Source organism: Bacillus rossius, chromosome 1, assembly GCF_032445375.1.
Source record: "Bacillus rossius redtenbacheri isolate Brsri chromosome 1, Brsri_v3, whole genome shotgun sequence".
In the NCBI taxonomy this organism is placed as follows: Eukaryota; Metazoa; Arthropoda; class Insecta; order Phasmatodea; family Bacillidae; genus Bacillus; species Bacillus rossius.
In genome coordinates, this window is record NC_086330.1 from 94,473,738 (window position 1) to 94,500,238 (window position 26,501).

The 26,501-nt window shown below is 38.8% G+C and overlaps 1 protein-coding gene across 4 annotated transcripts in view; it reads right to left on the bottom strand.

The window, feature by feature from the left end:
* The window catches only part of LOC134540296 (probable ATP-dependent RNA helicase DDX5), a 113,550-nt gene that overhangs the window by 49,936 nt on the left and 37,113 nt on the right, over positions 1-26,501 (bottom strand). For all 4 annotated transcript variants that reach the window (XM_063382965.1, XM_063382958.1, XM_063382973.1 and 1 more), the window contains 3 exons: positions 11,680-11,859; positions 1,336-1,508; positions 1,142-1,252 (listed from right to left, as the gene is read on the bottom strand). In XM_063382965.1, the coding sequence (XP_063239035.1) occupies positions 1,142-1,252; positions 1,336-1,508; positions 11,680-11,859 (464 nt within the window). The remainder of the gene's footprint in view (positions 1-1,141; positions 1,253-1,335; positions 1,509-11,679; positions 11,860-26,501) is intronic.

Sequence of the window (26,501 nt, forward strand, 5' to 3'; positions counted from 1 at the left end):
CAATACTCCAAGTGGATGGCGAGCGAAAACCACGTAATGACACAGACCGGGAGAATAAGGCAACCAAGCTTGTATCTTGTGCGTCAGTGAATTCTAAGGCCTGGTCTGCGATCCCAGAAACATTAGTCGTAAAGAGTTTTAAAAAGTACTGCATTTCAAATGCGCTCAACAGCACGGAAGACGATTGCTTGAGCTCCGATGATGAGTGCTCCGACACTGGCAGCACTGTGGACAACGGCTGTGAGGAAGTTTAAGTCCATTCTTGGGCGACGGCTGTGACATCATGTTATTGTTTTGTTAATTTTATTGTCTGTGTGATTTTGTACGTCACTTTTATTTCAGCTTAAATAAATGTCGTATGTGTTAAACTAATTAATATTTTTATGTAAAATATGGCACATTTAGGCACAAGGTTTTTTATTATGCATGTAATAAAAATAGTTTTTATTTTGCGTGGCTAGGACTCGCGTGCTTTATCGTTTATTTGTTTGAACGAGGTCATTGCCCAGCGCACGATAATGGACGCGGAAGATTGTAACTGTAAACATTTGGGAGCTGGGCAAGGTCACGCGCACACACGGTATATTGTTATAGATAGCGTGCGCCGATGCCACGTTCTACTCGCGCGATGTTGCCACATTGCAGTTGCCTGCCTTCTGTACACTTTTAACACAAATGCCGAGGCTGTAATACGTAGCATAGTACTTTTTTGGTAATTCTTTACGATTTGTTACTGTTTGAAAGGAAAAGATAATACGACTAAATTATTTTTTTTCCATGCAGATTTGCAATAAAAACATTTTTTCCCACAAGGGTGCGGGTCTTACCCATGGGGCGGGTGGTACGTGGTTTTATACGGTATGTTAAAAACTAAAGCTGAGGAGATAGGAAATGTGATTTGAGAAGAACGTTATGATTAAACATCTGTTACTATACTGCTGTCGCAAAGGGAGTTCAGATTTACGGATATATGTACTTGGCTTTATGGCTAGGGCGTCACCACATGTGTTACGGGCAGTGGTGTGAGTGGTCTGACTGCTATACCCTTGTGATCACTTTCAGCAATTTAATTATTTAAAGAAAATTTTAGGAATTTAGCAAAGGCAGGGTGTTTGTAATCCAGTATTGATTAAATACTCACCCGTCACGGACAATGTTTCTTGTTATCTCATCAACTTTGCGCTTCGTCTCTACAAAAATGATGGTCTTGTTCTCCTTCTCAGAGCCAATCTCTCGCAGCAGCCGGTGCAGCCTGCAAAAAACAAGCGCTGGAACAGTGACACTGTGTTCGCCCCAGAGCACAGACAATGGCAGTGCACGAGGTGGCTGGCTCACTTCTGGTCCTTTTCGTGCTCCTGGCACACGTCGACTATTTGCATGATGTTGTGGTTGGCCGCCAGCGTCAGTGAGCCGATGTTGAGCTGCACGTAGTCGCAGAGAAAGTCCTCGGCGAGCGTCTGTACCTCCTTGGGCCATGTAGCAGACCACATCAGCACCTGGCGGTCCGGCTGCAACACAAATACTTCCGTAATCCAAACTTCCTTCCACAACAAGCAGCATCATGTACATTATTAAAACTACTGATGGCCATCACGAAAATTATATTCATTTTAATTTTTTAAGCATTATCAAAGGAATTATGCCAACAAACTTAATACAAGATGACTTATATAACAACATGTTTAGCACACTATTAAACTATGTAGTCCGAAGTAAGGTAGTTAATATTTTTTTTTCATGCAAGGAGATTTTAAACTGTATTCTTTCCATCAAACGTCAAAATGGGTGCCAGTGACTTTTTATCTGCCTGCAAAAATACATTTAATTTATGATTAAATTAAATGTGAAGCATTAGTTCATGATCAGTGAAGTAGCATCATGTACAACAGGAACAATTGGTTCACACTCCTAAATTAAGACAGACTGCAGTCTTCTTATTTAACATTCTTTGGAGGATTTTAGGAAGATTACCCACAGAATAAGTTTTCATTTCATGGTTCTATAGAGCCACATAGAAAAAGAAATTGTCAGTACTTAAAATTATAATAAGTTATGCTTAACGTATTTTTTTGGCAAATTATTTGATCCTGACTAGCCCAAACATTAAAACTTTGGGGGGAAAAAAAATTTGGAGAGCAAGTAAAATTCTATTTCTACACTTTGGTGACAATGCAATTAATATACATGGTACAGTATAGCCTCGATTAACCGTGACAACAAAGGGGACGAGTGTATCGGATAATCAAAAGCTGTGATTAGGCAAGTCATGCTTATCAATTGTTGGGCCACTTCAAGTAACAGCAGTTCAGGCCAACCTTAAACAGCATCAACGAAGATTTGACTTTTAGTTTTGTATTTTCTTGGGTTCATAATATCTCATGGACGAGGATGCGAAAGGGCGGGGAAATGAAGTACGTGTGTACATTCAGGTAGACACAGCTATCGCTCAGTTTTGCAGATTCCGTTTACAGAGTGTCTACAGGCAACAGAAAAATTAATTTGGTGACTTTTTGGTGACCTTTAGGTGACCTTTTCAAGAAAAGTTGATACTTCGAATTACACGTTTCATTTTTAGGTAAAAAGTTTTCAGAAACGTTTCACATTATACCACACAGAAAAAAGGAATATTTTTAATGCAACTTATTGACTATGTAATAACATACACTATTGGAAATAATGAAAAAGCAACAAAATATACTAAAAAATATTACACAGTTTTATGTGCTTACCTTTTAATAGTCCCGGGTGTTAGCAGTTGTTATACAAGACCACAATTTCAACACTGGCCAAAAAACACTGACAGTTAATATTTAAAATTGTAGGCCTATGTGTTTCTGCACTGTGGATATGGATAGAAACATAATTCATAATTTTAAGCCTGCTTTTTCAAAAATGTTATCCTATCCTCCATGCTGGTCATTTCCTCCTTATGCATTTCTAACATCCTGCGTTTTGTAGCTTGCAGTTCCTTCAGTTCTGACTTGGCTTTCCTCTTTGCTTCTACTTCCTCATCTTTCTTCATGTTTTTCATCCTGAGTGCTTCCTGTCTCCTGGCAGATGCATTCCTTACAGTATGGATCATTTTTTTAGTGATTTGGACATTTTTAACTCCACCTTCTGAATGAACAGAATCATACACACATCTCTGTGCTATCAAAGAGGCTTCCGACAAGTTTTCTACCAGACATTCTCTGTTCACTGAAAACCCCCTCTCAACTGCAGCATTGCCATGAAACATAACTAAAATCTTCTTGCAAAACTGAATCAGGGCAGCATTGTCCACCTTCGCCATAGAAATTAATTCCAAAACAAGGGCATCCAATTTTTGAGACCTCCAATCATATGTCTCTATAGCATCTTTAACAGCTGCATTGTCACAAACAATCAAGTAATCTCGTTTGATGCAGTCTGCTACATGTGGAGCCATGTGTCCATTTGACACAAAAATGTCTAATGCAGTGGTAATGCGTGAGTTTCTTAATAGACTACTTCTGATGACTTCAGGCGATAAACAGGATGCTCCTTTAACAATTTTACTTTTGAGTGGAGACTTCACAGTAAACTTTGAAAATATATGTTGTAAGTAACACCTGCATTCATTTCTAAACAACAACACTACAACCTCTTTAAGGTCTTTGCATGCTGCTTTGGCACCAAATCCTATATCTATATTGCTCACAGCTTTCAAGACATCTGAATTGTATACATCAACATTTGTCAGCTGAACACCCGATTTGATGTCTTCTACCACATTTTTCTTCAAGATGCGAGTGCCAATGCCTATCAAGAGAGACAATGTATCTTGATAGAGCAGCGGAAATAAAGCATCATTGGACTGGAATTTCGTTAGAAAAGGCTCTAGCTGCAATGAAACTGATAGAAGAAATTCCAACTTTGCAAACAATAGCTTATCTTTCAAGGCTTCTTTCACTCTTACATAACACTGAGAATTCGGGGGATTTTTCTCTACTGCACTGACATATTTCACAAGTGATGGAAACATCTCAATGGCTCCATGAAGTACTCTTGAATTTTCAACCCATCTAACTTGGCAGAACTTGAGTGGGAAAACTTCAGAAGCAGTCTTCAGAGTGTATTCAGCTCTTCTAACCGGAAAATCCCTGAACAGATAGTACACAGATCGCAAAAATTCATGTATTTTCCATCCTACTGTAGTGTGTGCTGTTTTATAAGCCCCTTGCACAACATGTAAAGGGCATGTTCCAGTATCAAAAGGCTTTCCATTTCCATCCAGCTCGTTACCAATACTGTCTTGCAAGTCACGTAAAAACTTTAAGTTCACGTTAGGCCCATCAACAGATACTTGCAAAATGTGATTTAGGGGCAAACCTAGATTAGCCATAGTAGTTGTGAAAGTTTCCAACAAATCTTTTTCTGTTGCTCGTTGAAGAAATGTTGATGTCAGGTACTTGGTCACAACTGCATTGCAATCTTCATCCCAGAAACGTACAATCAGATCCATTTGACCTTTCTGACTAATTTTATTTAAACTTTCATCGAGGGAAATAGCAAAAAAATTTGCATTTTTTACTTCATCTACAAGTTTACTTTGAAAATAAGGTCCAAGACCATAAGTAATAACATAGGACAATTTGTCCTTTTGCATCATGAAATTTTTTGCAATCAAACTATCGGGGAACATGTACGGAAACAGTTCAGAACTTGATCCTGAGCCACGTGAAGACCCATGAGTAACTACTTTATTTAAAGCCCAAACAATTTCTGCCTTTGCTACGTCATCCTTCAAAATGAAATTGCCTAGGCCTATGCCAGAAGTACCTGCACATTCAGTTCTTTTAGTATCACTATTAGTTGTTGCTAGAACAGTCATTCTGTGTTTCAGTGTTCATTGGTGAAGTGCCTGTTGCCAACACAGATGGAGCATCATTTTTCTTAGAAAATTGCAGTAATGTTTGCTTACCTTTAGAGATTTCCAGGAGTTTCTGAACATGTTTTTTCCCCTTTTCATGAACTTTAACACAGTATACACCACCATGGGAAATACCAAAGTCGCTTCTACAAATAGTGCAATAAGCTTTGTATTGTGACTTTTCTACAGGCCTAAGCCAAGACGTCCAATTTCCTTCTATTGCGCAAGGCATTTTGAACCACTGATCTTGGAAACTGCACTTTCCAGGCATTTCTTTTATATTTCACACATATAAATACATAAACACGTGAAGACGTGTCAAACAGAATTTCCAGAACTTAAGTAAATAATTAACTGTAACTTTTTGTTACAACAAACTCTTCCATGTTCCTAAATAGCACATGATACATAAAAGTCAAGAAATATTTTGCACCAATTACAGAAAACACCTTTTGGCCGATCTATATTTAGTACCACGTGCTAAAACGTTGGAGTGGCGATTAATTAGAAAAGCACACATCGATTTACTGGTAAATAACGCACGGAACGTTTTTACTATAAACTCAGTTAACTGGCACACAAACGAAAACGTTTTCTTTCCGGTTTTATATTCACAAGAATTACAACTACATGACGTTATAATTAGTAAAATCCACGCCACTTTACACAACACAAGTCGGCAGCCATTACAAATCTACGTACAAATCCAAACATCCGTGTTTCGAAGACAAAGGAAACAGCAAACAGGAAAGCACTATCGATTAGAAGATATCAACGTCTGCTTCCGCGACACTATCGATGCGCATATGTCGATTTCTACACCCGCAAACTATCGATTTGTATCGAAACGTTACGTACGACGGGTAAATAAACATTAATCTGTGACTTCCACAACAATTGTGCCACTTTTTCGGTACTTCCGTGACCAGCGCTTCATTTTAGTTACTTTTTGGTGACTTCCGTGACCTGTAGACACCCTTTTTTATGGGTGTATCGCAGCAGCATTTAAACAAAGGAATGGGTAGGGTGAGATCTTTAGCTACATGAGAGTATAAGTTGTGACACAGGACGCACTTTGCAGAAGAGCATGGAAACAAAGGCGAGCTTAATGGTGAAAACACGAAGGAATAGCTGCAGTACAAGGCATGTTAACTATTTTCAGAACCATTTTCAGTAAGTCCCTGTGCATACCTACCTCTTCCCTACTCCCATCAATTGGCAGTATCGCCAGCAGTACATATTCATCTGGCACGCCCCTTCGGCCCAAAACTTGAGAGAATATTTAAAAAGGGGACTGGGTCTAAATGAGAGCCGTAGGCCTACATTTGCTACGGCAGTGTTGCCGGATCAGTGCCGAGTATGCCTTCAGGTGTATAGCCACCTGCTGCTGTATAAAACAAGCTGAGTGGTTCATTGCTACGTATGTGTGGGCAACTTGAGCCCGCTGTGATAGAATGAATCAATAATTGGCACACCCTTAGACCTTTTATGTTGAAACCAATTAGACACGCATCTAGGCAGCTTATGCAGGATACTTTCATTGTTTTCTGTTTCGTAAGTTCGCTTGAACTGTCTGCTGACAAATATGCGAGGATTTCCCCAGTTTTTTTTTATTATGTCACACATATTCAGCAGCATGTTTCATCATTTTCTCTTCACTAAAACATTTCTATAATTTACAATCAATTGTTAAAACCACTCCCTTTCTCATTTGAGAATTTTCTAACACAATGCTGTAGATAATATATTAAAAAAAAAAAAAAAATTAAAAAGATAATACAAATCAGAATATGAGCACTTAACAATATCTAAACTATACTTTAGTAGTATCCTTATTTTAGGCGTAAATAAAACAAATTGGCAGTCACACGGCTAACCAGATTCTACTGTATTATAACATTTAGCACTTTTGTATGTACATAATGTAATTTACATTAATGAGCACATTATGTTCATTTTAACAATCTAAATACTAAAATGTCTGCCAAAAAGTTGTTGCCAGTCAGTCAATAAATAAATACAAATAGTCCGTGGATCTATTCCTTTGAGGAGACCAAGTCGAAGATCACCAAAATCTTTAGCTACTTTAAGAAAACTCCATAGACAAATTTGAATGTTTGGTTGGTGTTTAATCAACACATCCTGTATACCACACACAATGTAGGAACATTTAGCAAGCTAACAAACAGCCACAGCTTGTAAATAAAAATAAAAAATTGCAAAATTAAAAATAACTTATGTAAAAGCAAGATTATCTGAGTAAGTACATTCAAAATGTCAACACACTATGAATATTGCATACAACTAAGCATCTTTCTTTTCAAATATCTTTCTTTAAAGGATGCTGTTGTGCAAATTCTGATTTACCAAGTCAAGAATATATTTTCTGTCAAATTTATAAGTATAAAACACCCAATAAACATAAATACTCTTAAAAATTGTAAGATTGATATCTCTCTCTTCTTCAGTAAAGAGAGACATGTGACAAAGTTCAGAACATTCGAGAGTCGGTGACAGTTAAGTTTTTAGAGGTCATTAGGCTGTGTGTTGATTGCAAGGTGTCATTAAACAAAGTTTTAAATGTACATTCATATTCACTGCCAAGGCTAGATTATGTGTTTGCAAAGTTGGCTGGAGGACAGATATTTACTGTGCTGGACCTCAGTAATGCCTATCAGCAACTAGAAGTTGGGCAGGAATCTAGGAAATACCTCACAATAAACACACACCTGGGTCTCTTTCAATGGACTCGTCTACCATACGGTGTTGCAAGTGCACCTGCAATCTTCCAGTCTGTGATGGATAGGGTGTTACAAGGCTCCACATAGGCTCGATTTATAAGTAGGGTATTTGACATGGTAAGGTGTGAGTTCTGCATTGGAGTTGCTGGTATTAGTGTTGTACTATGTTGTTAAAGTTTTAAGAGAAGATGGAGTGTAGTGTATAAGTGTAGGGAAAGTGACTGTGCAGAGAGACTGTAAGGAGGGCCAGGTTGGCAGGACTGTAGAGAGTAGGCAGTAGGCATGATGGCGGACAAGAGCTATGAATGTATGTGGCTAGCGTATGAAAATAAATAAAGAAAATACAAAAATGTGGAGTTCGAGAATCGTTTTCATTAGTGAAATAACATCTTCTGACTTGTTAGAAATAAAGGAATGATGATCTTTGGGTTGAAAAGTTAAAACACTTATTTACATATTTAGTGTCCTGAAAACTCGTTGAGAAGAATCATTGTCAAATATCATTACCACTAGAGTAGTTTTGCCTGGCGTTCACATATTTGTCATTTTTTATGTGCTTTGCAACAGAATTTATATTTGATTTTTTTCAAATGTTACTCTGCAGTTGCAGTATTTACAAATTAGTGTAATGGCATCGCATTCATAAACTCAAACTTTTAATCTCATCAGCATGTTGCCTTGCACTAACTATATTTTTTGGCATTTTTTATGTGGAGCAATTATTGACTTAAAATACAGTGGAACCCAGCAATTACGTTCCCGCTAATAGTGTTGTCCCGTCAATTAAACCATTTTTTGCTGGTCCCCCCATTTGTCCTATGTACGGTTCAAACAATTTTTGGTTTATGTACTTTATATACATTACCTATGCACTTTCAATCTTGAGTACATTAGTAAGTACCAAATTTTTTTTCGTTCTTCAGATCGTTCCATGTAGTGAAAGGAACACGTCCGCATAGCAAATACAGTTTCTCGCTCCTTGGCAAACGTTGGCAACACTACTGCGCACCGCTGTATTGGTTTGGTACCAGTTATTCTGGGCTTTTTTTGGTTTACCTCGACGTAAATTTTCGCGCTTTATTGACACGTTCTACAGATAATTTATTCACATTTGTGATTATAATTTTCGTGATATTTGTGCAATGGCGAGTGATCATGAAAGAAACACTTTAACAGTTGAGCAAAAATTGAAAATTTTGAGGCAGTTTGACAACCACATTGGATCGTGTGTGGCCTTAGCCAAGGCTTTGGATATTCCAGTGTCTACATTAAACACAATTTTTCATAATCGAACTTCAATCGAAAATGCTGCAGAAAAAAGTGGACCAATGGCAAAAAATATTAAAACTGTGAAGGTGTCCAAACACCAAGAACTGGACTGCTTGGTTAAGGACTGGTTTTGATGCTACACCAGCAGCAAACATTCCAGTGGACGGCAGATTGATTTACAAGAAAGAAACTCAGATTGCGGATCGCTTAGGCATTGAGTTTACCCCCTCAAATGGTTGGATTGATCGGTTCAAAAAAAAGATACAATGTTGTGTACCATACTGTTTGCGGTGAAAGCAAAAATGTTGATCTGGAAACAGTTGAACACTGGAAAAACACTTTGCCAGATGTGGTGAAGGGTTATCAGGTTATCACCATAAGGACATATTTAATGCCAATTAGACCGGGTTGGTTTTTAATGTACTCCCCAACAAAACATTAAATTTCAAAGGAGAAGAGTGTCATGAGGGGAAATTGAGCAAATTAAGGCTGACTGTTTTGTTGTTTGTGAATTCTGATGCCACAGAGAAGCTGACTCACATAGTTGTTGGGAAATATTTAAAACCTATGTGTTTTAAGGCATCAAAACTTCCCAACAAAATATTTTGCCAACAAAAAGGCATGGATGCCTGAAGCCCTTTTCAGTTCCCAGCTCCATGCATTAGATGCCAGGATGGGGGTGCAAAACCGCAAAATTATTTTGCTAGTTGACAATTGCCCAGCCCACCCTAAAGAAATTACACTACGTAATGTAAAGTAGCTTTCTTCCCTGCAAATTGTACAAGTGAACTTCAAACCCTAGACCTTGGAATAATACAGTCTTTTAAGTTGAAGTACAGGAAGCGACTCGTGCAGAATGCCATTACAATGCTGGATTCAGTAGAGGATCCAGCCACAATGCATACTGCGTGTTCTAACTGCTCTGCATTATATTGTGTGGGCATGGTCAGAAGTCAAGTCTGACACGATCATCAACTGCTTCAAGAAGGCTGGATTTTTAACTGAAGGTGAAGTTGCTGCAACCCAGCCAGAGGCAGCCAACACTGTACGAGTACAGCCTTCAGAATGGGAGACACTCAGTCCCGGTGTCACTATTGAGGAGTTTGTCAATGTTGATGCTGCTGTGGTCACTTAAGAAGTGCAAACACTGGATGACATTATTGACCAGCATTTGCAGGACAAAGAAGATGTGGTAGAGGAAGAAGAGGATGATGAGGACGAGCCAGTACCAGCATGCAGCCACAGTAAGGCACTGTGAGAAGCTATTTAGCCAGTGTTTCTCTGGAAGTGATGAGGTGTTTCATCACTTGAATAAAGTGCAAACTCACCTTGAGGGTGTGAGGATCAAATCGAAATGTCAAAGTAAATTATCTGACTTTTTTAGGAGGCATTGATTTTTTTTTTGTTTTTTAGTGTACTACTACATATATGAATACAGTACTAGATGGTGTGATTACATAACACCTTTGTATTAAAGATGCCATGGCTACAGTACGTACATCTAACAGGGAGTATGGTAAGTTGAAAATTTAAAATTTTTGTTTAATTCTGTCTAATTTTTTGCACGATATTGTTAATTTCATCCCATTTGTTTGTGTTATTGCTGCTGCTTAATGTAAATTCAAAATATCAAGTTGTTAAATGTTAGGCCTATAACTTATTTATACTTAAGTTTTGAGATTGCCATTAACTACTAATGTTAATTGCAAACAAAAATAATATAGTTATTGGTTTAAAACTTTATTACAGCAAGCGTTGACTTGAAGTAGTTTTGACTTCATGTAGTTTTTAGTGTAAGTTTACTATCCCCTAAATTACACTTTCCCCCGAATTACACAATTTTCAGTTTTACCATTGAAAAGTGTAATTCAGGGGTTCCAGGACTGTAGTGATAACCATTGTTATTTATACTGGCCATGTTAAAACCACAACCACTACATAACTACAGGTATTTGGCGATCCTCCAAATGTTACAAATGACCCATGTTGTGAAGTTATGGTCATTGTTCTCTACACTAGTATTTGTAACCAGCATGCTTTGTGATATTGCCAATCTCTGTAATGCAGGAAAGATACATGCATCTGAAATAAAAGCAAAATATAAGCCAATCCAATTAATTGGTTTGTAAAATTACTAGAAATTAAACCTGCAACGAAAGTTTGCTGGCATAGTGCACTACCTACTTTGTAGTTAAAATCTGCATTAGTATTTTTTTATTTTTAATCTAGAAAGTCAACATTGAATTATACTAACATGAAATAGTTTCATATGTTGGTAATTTATATATATTAATATTTAGTTTTCAAACATTTAGAGCATCTTTGTTATTTTTTAAACAAGCTGCATTAAAACTGTAATTTTACAATATTAGATACTAATTTAATAAAATAAAAATGCTAATTTTGTAAAAAAAATTGATGCTAATCAATAACTTTTGCCCCTACCAATTATTTGTAGGATTTCATGCAAAATATTAAAAAAAAATTTATAATATAATTATATTTTATAATATCAAATTTCAACTTTAAAGTATCTGGAAACTCATAATTTTTCAATTTTATCGCGATTGAGAATTTTTTACCTCTAACGATACGGGATGTTGAAATGAGAATGGAGCATTAATGAAATGAATGGCGGGTGAACAGGGGCAACTAGACGAATACCAACTGGCTCGCAGTAATGTCCAACACCTTTCCCACTTGCGAAGTAGCCTATGATCACCTTGGTAGCTCTTACAAGAAATGACCACAGAACAGAAAGGAGCAAGGGGGCCTCACCCTGATCTGCTCTATGATCTTGCGTATCTGAGGCTCGAAGCCCATGTCCAGCATGCGGTCGGCCTCGTCCAGCACCAGGTAGGTGCAGCGACGCAGGTTGGTGGTGCTCCGCTCCAGGAAGTCTATCAGGCGGCCCGGCGTGGCGATGCAGATCTCCACTCCCCTCTCCAGGTCCCGTGCCTTCATTAAAAAAAAAAAAAAAAACACAAAACATCAACAAAACAAACTCACAAGGTTTTTTAAGAGGAAATTTTGCAATTAGCAAAATCACACAAAGACGAAACAAATAAGAGAAAACCCAAAAGAAATATATTTAATGTTACATCAAAGACAAACTTGAAGTCAATTGGTGTTGAATCTGGTCAGTAGATGACGTCGAACTACGACAGTCAAATTGACTCTGAAATAATTCACCAATAGCACGCTGAACTTGTTTTATTCAATAATTTTAATTTCCCATAATTTGTATTTGTGTTGTCTATATGTATGTGTATTTGTCCTTTTGTGTGTACGTTGTGCATGACTTAAAAAATTTAAAACTGTTGGTAGTCCTATAAGAAATGAACTATGTATTAGTTGATAGTAAAATAAATGCATTAATTAAATACATAAATTTAGTTAAATAAATGGAAAGGGCAGTGGTGAATAAAATTTTTACAAAATAACAATAATAATACTTACACACTTAAATTAATAAAAATTAAAATAATTTAGCTGAATTTTTAGTCACTGTTGAGATAAGCATTTAAGAATAGAATTATTCAGAGAAAAATATAATTTTTGGTCTTGAAACTGTCTTCTATGTTAGAACCACATCTATCCTATTGGACAACAACCACAGCCTGTGAGAAAATTTATTAAAGAAAATTTTTTTAAAAAAAGTTCTTTTTAAGAAGCCATGTTTGAAAACAGGGAAACTGTCATGAATATAGACCAGTAATGTCAAGATGGCCGGCCTATGTAAACACAGTGAAGTAGTCGCTCGTGTTATTGTATGCATATTGTAGTCAGTTGACGAATAAATTAATTGCAAACAATCTCTCCGAATTGTCAACGTATTCATTTGCTAATGAATACAGAAACCAGTTGCATTTTTGTGTCTGGGCAAAAAAAAACCCTTGTTATTTAAATGTGTACAATTTGTTGAGCTCTTGCCGAAGAAATAGTATTTAAGTAACAGTTTTCAATTTTCACTTGGATTAGGATGAACAAAATCAATAATTACAATGCAATAACTGAATTGTAAAGTTAACCTCACTTAATAATCTCTAATCTAAGTAGTCAGAGTTATGTTTACAATTGTAGTTCCAATTTATAGTAATTAAAAAGAGTACTCATATTCTTTGTTCACTACTTATTTATTTAGATTACACTGGATATTAGATACAATGATATAAAACACACTTCTTTGTTGGCTTCCATCTTTTTCACTCTCCTTTCTTGCCAACCTCAGCTACACAACTTCCTCCTGGCAATCCATGTATTTCTCTACTATTAAATCAACCCTTTCTTAACAGTACTCTTCCAAATACTTAGGTCTATGTACATGACGTCCACTTTGTGTTGTGAGAGGGGTGGAAGGTTGAGCCGTGACTGACTGTCATCGTGGTGTAACATCTGATTGTTATGTTGATCCCACTGTATTGTTTCCTTAAACTCCCTACTCTCATGATCCCATCCTTTAAAGTCCTCGTCTATACTTCCCTTCTTCACCTCGCCGGCCTGTTTGTCTCACCTCCTTCCCCCTCGTCGATCCTGTTCTTAACTCTAAACTCAAAATTGTTAGTTCCTTTATGTATGTGAACTCTATTTCTTTCAACCTGCTTGCCCTCAGGGGTCATAATCACATAAGATCGTGATCTTTTGGAGGAGTACCCCAGTACCTGCCCCATGGTCCTTTCCTGATCCCCTTGTCTGCTATAGAATACATTATCACCTGGCTTGAAAGGCTTGAGTCTTCTTGATCCCCTATTGTAATACTCCTGTTGTTTGTTTTGTCTGCTAATGAGTTTTGCCTTGTCTGCCTGATGTACTTCCAGACTATCTCTACCCACTGTCAGCACGGTGTTTGGTTGACGACCAAACATCATTTCTGCTGACGTTTTCCAGGTTCCCTCTAGCGGAATGTTGTTTAGTGTAGGCTATTGAGAAATGATAAAACACTTCTTTTACATTAACATCAGCCTTTATTCATCACCATGTTACATATCAACTGCCGCCAATCTCGCACTCATTGCAGTACCAACCTAGCACTCCTCACATCTCCCTTTTTCAATAGAATAACATACACATTCTACACTGTTCCTGTTGCAATAAGGTTCTAACTAAAGCAACATACAAATTCCACATTTTTCCTTTTACATTAATACATATCAGCACATTACAAACAATGACAATATTATTGGGAGCCAAAACAAACTTAGGCCCTTCTACTTTATATTACTTGGAAACATACTCTGCACAATTATATCTTTTGGATGGTTTCAGTAACCTCCAAAACCTCTATCTACATTCAGCACTAACACAATCTTATTATCTTTGAAAGATTTGTGCAATGGGAGTGCATGACTTGATGTAAGCTTTTGGTCATACGCCATTGCTAAAGCTTTAGCAATGGCGTATGTCCAAAAGCTTACATCAAGTCACTAACACAATCTGCATCAGATACATTTGCTGCTGGGTTCACAGAATCTTGCATGTCTACTGATGTGAGGTTTGTGTATAATGGGTCCTGGGCACTACCCCTACAGTCCTCTTCTGTGAATCCTCGAAAGCCCTCAAATTTTGTATCATTGTGACCACCTATGTTGGGTGTAGCATCCTCTCCAAGTTCTGGACTAGCCCCCTATTACTAGAGTCAAGATTTTGTGGTGTTATTTTAAGACAAATTTCGGTGTAAAGAAATAAAGATTTCGGTGTTATATGGTTTTATTTTTTTGCTCAAAATTCCCACGGCAAAATTTTCTTGCTTTTCTGTACGACATGCAAATTTATTAAAACAAATATTAATAAACACTAAAACCTCATGATCTAATTACAATTATGTTCATTTGCAAATTCATAGATAATTAAGTTCATTTGCCAATTCATAAATTCAAACTTTTAAATAACTACTAAAAATTTCACGACTTAATTACAATCACATACACCACAAAATTACACAATAAAGCACTTCCAAAGTTACTATTAAGACGGTTTTATTGAAATGCTATCATAGTTAAATTTTCTGCATTTTATGGAGTGAGACGTTGTCTTCTGTCACTAACTACCAGTGAGTACCTGGAAAATGAACGTTTTGCATTAACATTTGATGTTGGGAACCAGATTGCCCTTAAACTGGCTTGAGCAAATTCACTGTAGTCCCCTTTAAGGGAGCAAAGTACCTTTGCAACATCAATTTGGCTTGTTTCTGTCAATGAAAGTTCATCCTCAATTATTTTTTTGAACGCAACATAGCCATGTATGAATGTATCAATGGGAAGATGGGAAACAGAAGGCAAGTTATGCAGAGACTTCTGTAGGTTTGCATCTTCTTTGCTAACCCAACTCACATTTCTTGGGTTGAACCGCAAATTAATGGCATTAAAGACTCTTAGACAAGGATGTCGTTTAACAGATGAGTTTTGCCTCAAACGCTTATGTTTCTCACTCGCGACATGTTTCACAAGCGTATCGCGTCTCTCGTAGTCTAGCCTGCAGTTACAGAATTTGCACATTAAAATTTTATCACTGATATAAAATCCTTCACTGGAAAATTCTTTCGATCGGTCAATGGCAGAAACCTTAGTTTTAGGCATTATCAAAAAAAATTTAATCACATAGGAAGAATTTAACCTCTCAATACGCAAAAACTTGCCGTGCTGGAAAGATAAAAACAATGGAGAATAGATGCGAATACAAACGCATACCGAATACCAACGTACGTACGTGAAAATTAATACCGACATAAACATGTACTATTTATTATTTACATTCGTTACGTTAAGCAGGGTTAATTTTATTTTCGTAGCCTACGTACTTTATTTCAAACAAACAGTAAAAGCAATGCGCTTTAGTGTGTAATATTTTAATGATTAAAAACGTAATCTTAGAAAAACATATTTTGGACGTTTGTTATTTTTGTATTTACAGAAAGTGAACGGCGGCCATTGTATCATAGTTATCAACATCTTAGTCCAGTCAATGAATGCTCAAAAGGGGGGTGTAGAGGGAAATGGAAGGAACACAATTTTTGACTTTGGGACTTTGTTTGGACTAGTAAGGAGGTAAACATACTAAAAGTCCCCACTTCTATGTGGTGAGCGGGAGGGAGGGGGGCATGTTGAAGGTCCCTTTTTTCGGTTTTTCTCTTATATCTTGGAAACTATACGCTCTAGTGAAAAGACCAATCTACACTAAAATAAAGCTGATAAAATTTTCCACAAAATGTATTCGTTTCAATTTTTCTCTATCTCGCATAGTTTATGAGATATTGGCGTTCAAATTCACTAATTTTTAGGGGGGAAATGTTTTTTTCTTACTTTTTTGCCCTATTTGACTAGATAACTCTTTATCCGTTCGTGTTACGTGATGGTCATGCAGAAAGAAAGTTGTAGAAAATTAAATTTTCTTTAAGAAAAACCAAACATTTTAGTTTTATCTTCAATCATTGTAAAGTTAGAGCAATTTTACCTATTTGTGTAAATCGCGAGATTTTTCAGAATAGTTTAACTTCCGTATTTTTCGCTATTCTACTGCTCTAACTATATATAAGTTAATATATACATATTTATGCGTATAAATAGTATTATATGTATAGTATATATAAATGGCACATAAATAAATTATTTGTATACATGTATATATAATGTTTTTTCAGGTACATATATAGTTCTCCAATTGTAATATTGTTTGGTATCGTTTCATACTATTTTTGGCACCGGGAATCGAATGGAAGATCTTTCAGGGCTCCTTTGTAGAGATACAGTGACTCACTGTATCTCAGGTCATTTTTGTTCGACCTTGTAAGTTCAGACAGCGTGATATTCTCAGGGTCCGCCCCCAGGCCGTCCACTCGAACCTCGCATACAATGGGGACCGTTATCCCCACCCCTCACCCCCCTCAGGAATTCCGAAGGGCTCGCAAGCTGGGGGCCCAACACCAGATTCCTTACCATTCAGTTGTATCTCAACTGCGCTTGTGAAATGTTGCGTTCGGTTGAGAAACGTTTTATATGTGCCACATATTACAGTAGTTGTTCAATATCAAGAGTGTTTTAGCGTCACAATGAGTAGTAGGTGTTTTGTGTGTGATGAAGAGATAAGTGAATCAAGTGACGGTGTTTCAAAGGTGAGTCAAAAGGGAATACATTCCCTTAAAAAAGCCAGCAAAGAGAGGGGTGATGGCAAAATACGACAACTAGATGGTTTGGAGTCATTTCTTGTCCACACTTTGTGTCGAAAAAATTACACAAGGAACAATACGATTGTAGCTTTGAAAAAATATGAAGCATCAACATCTTCACAACCGGCGGTTGTGAGATCTAAAATTCCAATATTCAATTTTAAGAAGAATTGTTTCTTCTGTGGACAGCCTATAAAAAGTGAAGACAAGAAGCCTCTGAATAAAAGGAGGAAAGTGTTTAATGTTCGCACTATTGAGTTACAAAAAACATGTCTGGAAGCCGCCTCGTTAAGAAAAGATAGTTGGGGCAATGAAGTATTAGGTCGCTTATCCTGTATTAACGACCTCGTCGCTGAGGAGGGTGTTTATCACAATGATTGTCGTTTGAAATTTGTTAAGCATTATTATGCTCAACCGCAATTAGACAGTCGTTTGCCCCAGTCTGCCAATGTTACAAGAGCAATGGATGAAATTTGTGCCTACATTGAAGAGACAACTGACTGCCAATTTTCACAGACCGAAATACTTGGTGTCGTCACTGGTGTCAAACCTGTATGGAAAACAATAAAAGCACAACTTGAAGCAAAGTATGGGGATCGTATACTAGTGACTGAAGGCTCGAACAGATTCAAAGTTCCAGTGCTATGTTTTAGAGATGCTGGGCAACAACTGATACGTGATGCTTGGTACGAACACAAGGAGGACAATGCATGTGATGAACGACTCAGGATTGTCAAAAAAGCTGCCGAAATCATTCGGCAAGATATTCAGAGTGAATTGTACACTTATGAAAAATATCCCCCTAGTGATGATTTCCTTAAGGATGCAGAAGCTCTCCCTCGAACCTTACTAACCTTTCTAGAGGATGTGATGATGAAAAAAACAAAAAGAGTCAAAGAAACAAAGACAAAGTGTATTGCTATTGGGCATGCTATCGCCTCGATTGTCAGACCACGCACATTCACGTCTTCAGTAATGAGCAGTCTTTCCCTCTTTCTCCACAGGAAATATGCCTCTAAAAGACTAATTGATGTTCTAGCGAATTTGGGTTTTTGTTCATCGTATTATGAAGCCCAAACATTGGAATTTTCTGCTCTCATGCATGCTCAACCAACTTTCAAGTCAGACTCATTCAGCCAATTCGTATTTGACAATGCTGACTTTAATGTGTGCTCTATCGACGGGCTCAATTCTTTTCATGCTATGGGTGGTATCAGATGTTTTACACCGTCCAGTTCTGTGGAGAAAGGATCCGACATTCCTAGACTGATCAACATGCCAACATCGCGGGAGACAGGAAAACTCGGGATTATTCCACTCGAAACATTTCACGGCAAGGAAGTGGGGTTGCGAAAAATCATGGTACAAGAATTGGTGATCCCAGATGAACAAGAACATCCTTATCCTCATGAAACCTTGTGGTTTGTTGCTAAACATCAAGGTATTTCAATACCAGAGTGGAAAGGATACATGCAGTACATTACAACAGGACACTTCAGCGAGAAGACAAGAGTTGTACCTCTTCCCTTCATAAATTCACCTCCCTCCAGCTACGATACCATCTATACAGCATTACAATATGCAGCTAATTTATGTGGAAAACTTATTAAGCAACAGTGCTTGATCGTTACGTTTGACCAGCCTCTTTATTGGAAGGCCAGAGAGATTGTGGCAGCTGCTCCACCTGACTCAAAACTTTCAACATGTGTGGTGCGTCTTGGGGGATTCCACATCCTGATGTCCTTTTTGGGAGCCATTGGCTATTTGATGTCTGGAAGTGGTCTGAGGGAACTTCTGAGTGTTGTCTATGCTCCTCTGTCAGTAGACAAAATGCTGCAAGGCCGTGCTTTTGCCAGGGCAGTGAGAGGACATTTGCTCGCAACCACAGCTTTGTCAAACATAATATTAGAAAACATTCTGTTGACAGAAGAAGAGCAGACATGTATTGAAGAAGTTACATCAAATTTTCTTAACGAGCCTCCCTCTGTGCTTTCAATAAATAAAAACTCTCACCTTAAAGAAGTGTCCATGAAATTCAGAGCTGCACTGGATCAACTCAGTGATAAGGGACCAACAGCAAAACTTTGGGTGCAGTACTTCAAAATGGTATGCCTGATGAAAGAGTACATTCATGCTGAGAGGTCTGGGGATTGGAAAGGACACCTTGTTTGTGTGAAGCGAATGATCCCGTACTTTCATGCTTCAGGGCACTTTCCCTATGCCAAGTCATGCCATTTATACATCCAAGATATGGAAACTCTGTCTTCAAAACTGACAGCCGAACAGTACAACAAATTTGTAAATAGCAGTTACTTTACAATGCGCCAATCTGATCGCTTTTGGTCAGGGGTGTGGTCCGATATGACCATTGAGACCACCCTTATGCGAGCATTTTCTAGCCAAGGTGGCATGACTCGTGGTAGAGGTGTGACAAATAGTACACTCAGCAAATGGGTAGTTGGAATGAGTGCGACACATGATATTTGTACCTCCATAGAAGAGTTTTGTGGGGTTCTATTCACATCAAGTGAGCAGCACAAAGATTTTGGACAAGCCCGCCAAATTAGGGATGCAGCTGATGTTACCAAACTAATTCAGTGGTTTGGGAAATATTTTCCCTTTCCGGCCACCTGCGACATAATATCCATTGTGACTGGGGTGGTTGGTGACAAAACAATCACATGCTACAATGCTGTTACAGTTGGTAAACAAGCAATAGCTAAAATGGTGAGTTGCCCATTTTCTGATATTAAACTGTCTCGAAAAAATCTAGCACTCCCCCTTTCGACTGTAAGCTCGTCAATCAAGATCAATGACGAAAAAGTGTCGGGGGTTCTTTTTTTGCTATTCCAACGCATAGCCATAAGCAAGAAAACTGACCAAGATTTAAAAACTTATTTGCAATATGAATTAGCTCCTTTCCCTTTGGCTTTCTTCAATGAGGGTGGGATGAGGAAATCGAGGAAGTCGGTTCTCTACAAAGAGCTCAAAGCAACAACCAAAGAAGTACATGTGACACACTTTGACATTGTTATGGACGGAGGACTTCTCCTCCACAAAGTTATATGGCCAAGAGGTTCCACGATATCTGTAATTTGTGATGGGTATGCCAATTTCGTGAACAGCCACTATCGTGGAAGGAGTTGTACTGTAGTGTTTGATGGGTACACGAGATCATCAAGTACCAAGGTCGCTGAGCAGCAAAGGCGGTACCATCTCAGAAAGTCAGCCGACATACATTTTAATCAGGAGACAGTCATAACTGTGAAGCAGGAAGACTTCCTTTCAAATGTCTACAACAAAAGTCGACTGATTAACATACTAAAGGTCATACTACAGGCACATGGAATCAGTACCCTTCAAGCACAGAACGATGCCGATGTCCTCATTGTAGACACAGCTGTAGAGTTATCACATACCACTGCTGTTGCTGTTATAGGTGAGGATGTCGACCTAATAGTCCTGTTGATGGCCAAAACACCTGGTGACCAGGATATAATTTTCGTAAAGCCTGGACGTGGAAACATAAATCGTTCATTGTTTTCTACCCAGGAGCTTCAGACCCAGGGGCTGCGGGATATACTTTTTCTACATGCCTTCACTGGGTGCGATACCACCTCAGCAGCCTTCCGAAAGAGTAAGCTTGGATTTATCAAAATGTATTTGAAGTCTCCAGATGTCCAGGGAGCTGCTGCAGTTTTCTCAGACCTTTCCTCAACAAAGGATGATATAGAGGAAGCTGGAAAAAAGTGTATTTTGAGGTGGTATGGAGCCCAACCTAAAGAGAGGTCTTTAAACGCTTACCGTTACCAATCTTTTGTTAAATCGGTAGCCAATATAAAACCGGACATCTCAAGCCTTCCACCCACTGAGGGGGCAGCGAAACAACATTCACTGAGGACATATCACCAAGTCCAGACGTGGTTGGGACATGAGCTGCCTCCTCAGATGTATGGGTGGAAGCTAACCACCAATAAATTTCTAACACCGGTGCACAGTGAGCAACAGGCTGCACCAGATGAAATATTAAAAATGATATTTTGTCGGTGCACGAAGGATTGTGCCACCACCAAATGTGGATGCAGAAAGGCATCTCTCAAGTGTTCCCCTGCCTGCCAAAGTTGCCAGGGTAACTGTCTTAATGGGGGGCCCCCTCTTGGACAATGAAGATGAAGAACTCGACATCTATACTCTGCCAGTCATCCTCCAAGATCTATCTCCTTTCTCAACAGATGAAGAGGAAAACGAAGCAGAACCCACCCCATGGCTAAGTTCCCATGACGAGCCCGGACCATCTCACCCCAAAAGAGCCAGGAATTGATAACAACTATTACTGCACAATTGTACTATAAGGTAATAATATATTATTAACTGAAAAGTAACATAGTTCTACAAAAACATTTACAAGTTCATGTGTCAGTAAAATAGTTAAGTACAAATGTTGTTGCCTCTATACTCACCCTAACACAATTCCTTTACGGAATGAATGTACAGTTAATAGATACATATATTATACATTATTAAAAGTACATTATATATTTTATAAATTTAACTGTATACAAGTGTTATTGCTTGTGTAGAGGGTTATTATTGCTCCTAATTAAAAATGCAGTGATCCTTGATAAAGTGCCAATTATGAGTATTATTAGGAAGTTTTCATCATATATAGTAACTGCATTTCTTAAGGGTTAAGAGATGGAGCTGTCAAAGTTGCTCTATTACATTCAGGGTGCCGAAAATAGTTTTATACGACACCAAATTAATTATACTGTTAAAGAACTAGGTACATAAGTTAAGGCAAATATATAATGTATGTTCATATTATTTCTTTATACGCCACTTAGCCTATATGTAGTTGATACTTGATACTGTTTACACATATTAAAACGTATCTATTGGCTTACATTTAGAGTTAGATCAGTGGAATAACAAAAAAGACGGAATTTAAACTATGCTGTAAATTCTCGCGATTTACACAAAAAGGTAAAATTGCTCTAACTTCTTAGTGATTGAAGATAAAATTAAAATGTTTGGTTTTTATTAAAGACAATTTTATTCTCTACAGCTTTCTTTCCGCGTGACCTTTACGTACGACGAACATATAAAAAGTTATCTTGTCAAATGGGGCAAAAAACGTACGAAAAAACCTTTCCCCCCTAAAAATTAGCGAATTTGAACGCAAATATCTCATAAACTATGCAAGATAGCGAAAAATTAAAACGAATAAATTTTGTGGAAAATTTTATCAGCTTTAATTAAGTATAGATTGGTCTTTTCACTAGAGCGTATAGTTTCCGATTTATAAGAGAAAAACCGAAAAAAGGGACCTTCTACATGCCCCCCTCCCTCCCGCTCACCACCTAGAAGTGGGGACTTTTAGTATGTTTACCTCCTTACTATTCCAAACAAAGTCCCAAAGTCAAAAATTGTGTTCCTTCCATTTCCCTCTACAACTTTTCATTGACTGGACTATCTTAAATTATTATGGTACACAAGATTACCGTTTAAAGAAAATATTACGTTAATTCAGAGACTTCATTTTAAAATCTATAATAAATCACAGTCGCATATAATATATATGGCTGCTAGTTACTGTAAGAAATATTTGACTGTGCTGAAGGTAGTGAATTGTCCTTACAGAATGGGGGGGAGAAAAAAAAAAAAAAAAAAAAAAAAACGTAAATAATCAGGATAGACGAACTTTCGTGACATATCGCGGATTTCGCAAAATTTCGTTTTATTTCGTGTTTTCAAGCGGTTTTCTGTGTTATTTCGTTTTATCGCGCATTAACATATAATCGTGGCTCTACCTATTACTGGTACTGATATTCCCACCACCTATCACTGACATGTCCTTGTATTTAACCGGCACAACCACAATACAATCATCTTGGCAAAGTGCCCTAGAAAAATGTTCTAAAATGTTACCATTGAGCATTTTTACCACATACGAACGTGGGCGAGTAGCTGGCCCTACTATCACAGCACCTTTCACCCAACCATTAGAAGTCTGTACCCTCACTGCTCCAGACAATGTTTCCGCTTCCGCCTTACATGCCCTCCTATCATAGAATGCCTTTTGTTCCTTCTGCCGTACAAAAAGAGCGTCACGAACAACCTGATGGTTTGGAAGCAGAGGATCAGGTAACTTAGGGACAACAGGAATACATCCTCTAAGTTTACGACCCATGAGCAATTGCGCAGGTGAGTACTCCCTTATGACCGGAGTGCTGCGTAACTCAAGGAAGACCATGTCCAGGTCTTTCTGATCTTTGATCGCTTTTTTGACTGTCTGAATATGGTGTTCGGCCATGCCGTTCGACTGCGGGTGCCGTCGCCCGGGTTCTCGTGTTCGAGATCCGGCGTAGTTCCTAGCGAGAAGGCTGGTTTATTATGTGAAACGTGTCCGGGAGGGCGCCAGGCTAACTTTGTGGTTAACCACGAAGTGGGTCGGTGGGTACGAAAGCCCCTGCGTGGCCCACTAGGAACGGCGGCGGTGGTCGTGGTATTAGGGATCCCTGGTTACTGATGCACTACTGGCCCTACACAGCATAGCACCCTGATCCCTAACTGGATTGGGGAGGTTCACAAATAATGTACAAGAGTCTGGTTTGCACTGTCGTATACACGTCGCGCACGGAGTGTGCGGAGTGGACGTTTAATTAACGTTGGCAATTACACTTGCAGTTAGAGTTACACTATTTTCCCTACACAATTACACTATGTTTACACTGGGCGCTCTGACGCGTCTTCACTAAGATTAAGCCCTCACGCCAGTCGAGGTCGAGGGGGAGAGTTCAATTGGAGTCGGCCAATCCCGTAAGTTGTGAACGGCAACGCTCGGGCCCACCTGTGTGGACCGCGGCTTGCTAAGAAATTTAGTTAAAAGTTTTTAACTAGATGTGGCCGGTGCCTGTGCACCTCGGTAATTAATGAAATGTCTGTGGTGGCGGGAGTCGGCCCGCGCCGTATGCTGCACTGCCCCGCGTAAAGCGTGGTGCGGGGAGTTTTACGTTTAATCGGCTGGGATAGGCCCTCACCGTAAAAGGACCGGGCGCACACGGGGAGTTAATTAAAAAAGGTTTTGGAACGTGACTATATTTACCAGAATGAATTCAGTGTAGACAATGGTTGAAGGCTCCCCGTGGGACGCACGTCCGTCCTGGTCCGTGAGTCGCTCGGTACTGGCGTCTGGCCCTGGCGCGAGGGGAGGGGTGAGCATCCTCTCGCGCCAAGGTTTCTAAAGTTCCGTTATTCGTAAAATATTATATTAATAACAGAATGTAAGTGGTTCTAAATTCACACATTAAAAATTAACAATTAACCTAATACATATATACGTTTTGGAAATTGGATTTAACAAGTTTACATGAAATAAGTTTGAATAATCTGAGTCACACTGGAAACTGTTCATCGCTTGATGACTGCTCCAGTGGTGAATGATACATGAAAATTTGGGGCGGTTTTAATTAAGTCACACACTACGTTATTGAAATTAGGCTGAAGGCTGCAAGGGGAGCACTCATAAATAATACAAATCCACACGTGAGTGACCCGGGCACTCCTACGTCGCACTTCCTTTGCACGGGATTGTTAATTAAAAGTGATGTGATCATTAATGTAAATTGAATTTATAATATACTGAAATCGTGTTGTCCGGTTGATTAGGGCATGGGCTTTGATTCTACATTTGTTCCGCGGCGCTCGTCTGACTTGGGTGGGCCATTGCTAGGGGCGCGTTCCGTTAGCGGGGTCGGATACTGGCGGTTGCAGTTCGGGCTTTAAGGTGGCCTTCGGTCGGACGACGTCAAGGGTAATGGGGGCTAGATGTGTGGTGACTAAAATTCCACTCGCGAGCAAATTGGTCAAACTGCGATGAAGTGAAATTACTACCCCCATCAGACATAACTACTACTGGGATGCCTAACCTAGCAAAAATGGCTTTTAAGCATTGAATAACACATTTGCTTGTTTGGTTTTTGAGCCGTTGTAGCTCCAGCCATTTAGTGTAGTAATCTACAAGAAGTATGGATGATCATGAAGAAAAAATATATCAATGCCTACATTCTGCCAAGGTCTGTCTGGAACTGGGTGTGGAAGAAGTGGATATCGACGTTTCGAGTTCTGGAACTCCCTGCAAATCTCGCAAGTATCAACAAATTGTTTTATATCTGAAGCCATCCCTTGCCAAAACACCGTACCACGTGCTCTTTGAGTACACTTTTCCGAGCCCTGATGAGCTGCATGAATGGAATCAAGAATTTCCAACCTTAACGATTTAGGGACCACTATAGTATTACCTTTGAGAACTAAACCATAGGCACAGCTAATGTCTTCTCTGTATGTCCAGTACGGTTTCAGTTCGACATCCTCAAGCCTTTCAGGCCACCCTTCACTAACCACTGTACGCAAACTTCGCAGCACGTCATCCCGATCAGTTGATTGCTGCAATGCTAGCAATTTGGCATCCGATATTCCGGAATTAACTATCAATGAACATACCTGCAACTCCATTTCCTTTTCCAGGTCCGTAAACCCACGAGGTTGAGCACTAGTATGGCATGCACGAGAGAGTGTGTCAGGAATGTACATCTGTGAGCCTGGTTTATAAATAACGGTAAGTGAAAATCGCTGCAGCTGCAGCCGCAGTCTCTGCAACCTAGCTGGGCAATCTACCAAAATTTTTTTTAAGATACTTACCAATGGCTTGTGGTCGGTTTCCACCATTACTTGTTTATTGTAAATGTACTGGTAAAAATGCTCGACCCCAAACACTATGGCCAACATTTCTTTATCTATTTGTGCATACCTTTGCTCTGTCTCCGTAAGTGCTTTAGAAGCATAGGCAATCGGATGACCCTCTTGTAGTAGCACTTCACCTAAACGCGCTTGGGACACATCGACAGAAAGGGTAGCTGGTTTACTCACATCGTAATATTTAAGCACAGGGCTTTCACACAACAGGTCTTTCAACCTCTCGAAAGCTACCTTTTGCTCGTGCTCCCAATGCCAGTCAACATCTCTCTTCAAAAGAACCCTGAGTGGAGCTGTAGCCCCTGAAAGGTTAGGACAAAATCTTGACAAATATGTGACAACACCCAAAACTCTCTCGACATCTTTTTTGCAGGATGGAACATCTATATTTTGAATAGCATCTACTTTGGTATCATCAGGTTTGACACCATGTGCAGTGAAAATGTGTCCTAAATAACGTACCTCCTGAACACCAATAACACATTTACGTTTATTAAACCTAACATTATTCACAACAGCTCTCTCCATCACAGCATTAAGCCTCATATCATGCTCCTGTTTTGAACTTCCCCAACAGATAATGTCATCAATATAGGTAAGCACTCCTGGTAAGCCCTCAAATACTTCACTGAATTTACGATGAAAAACTTCAGGAGCTGTACATATGCCATAAGGTAGCCACAAA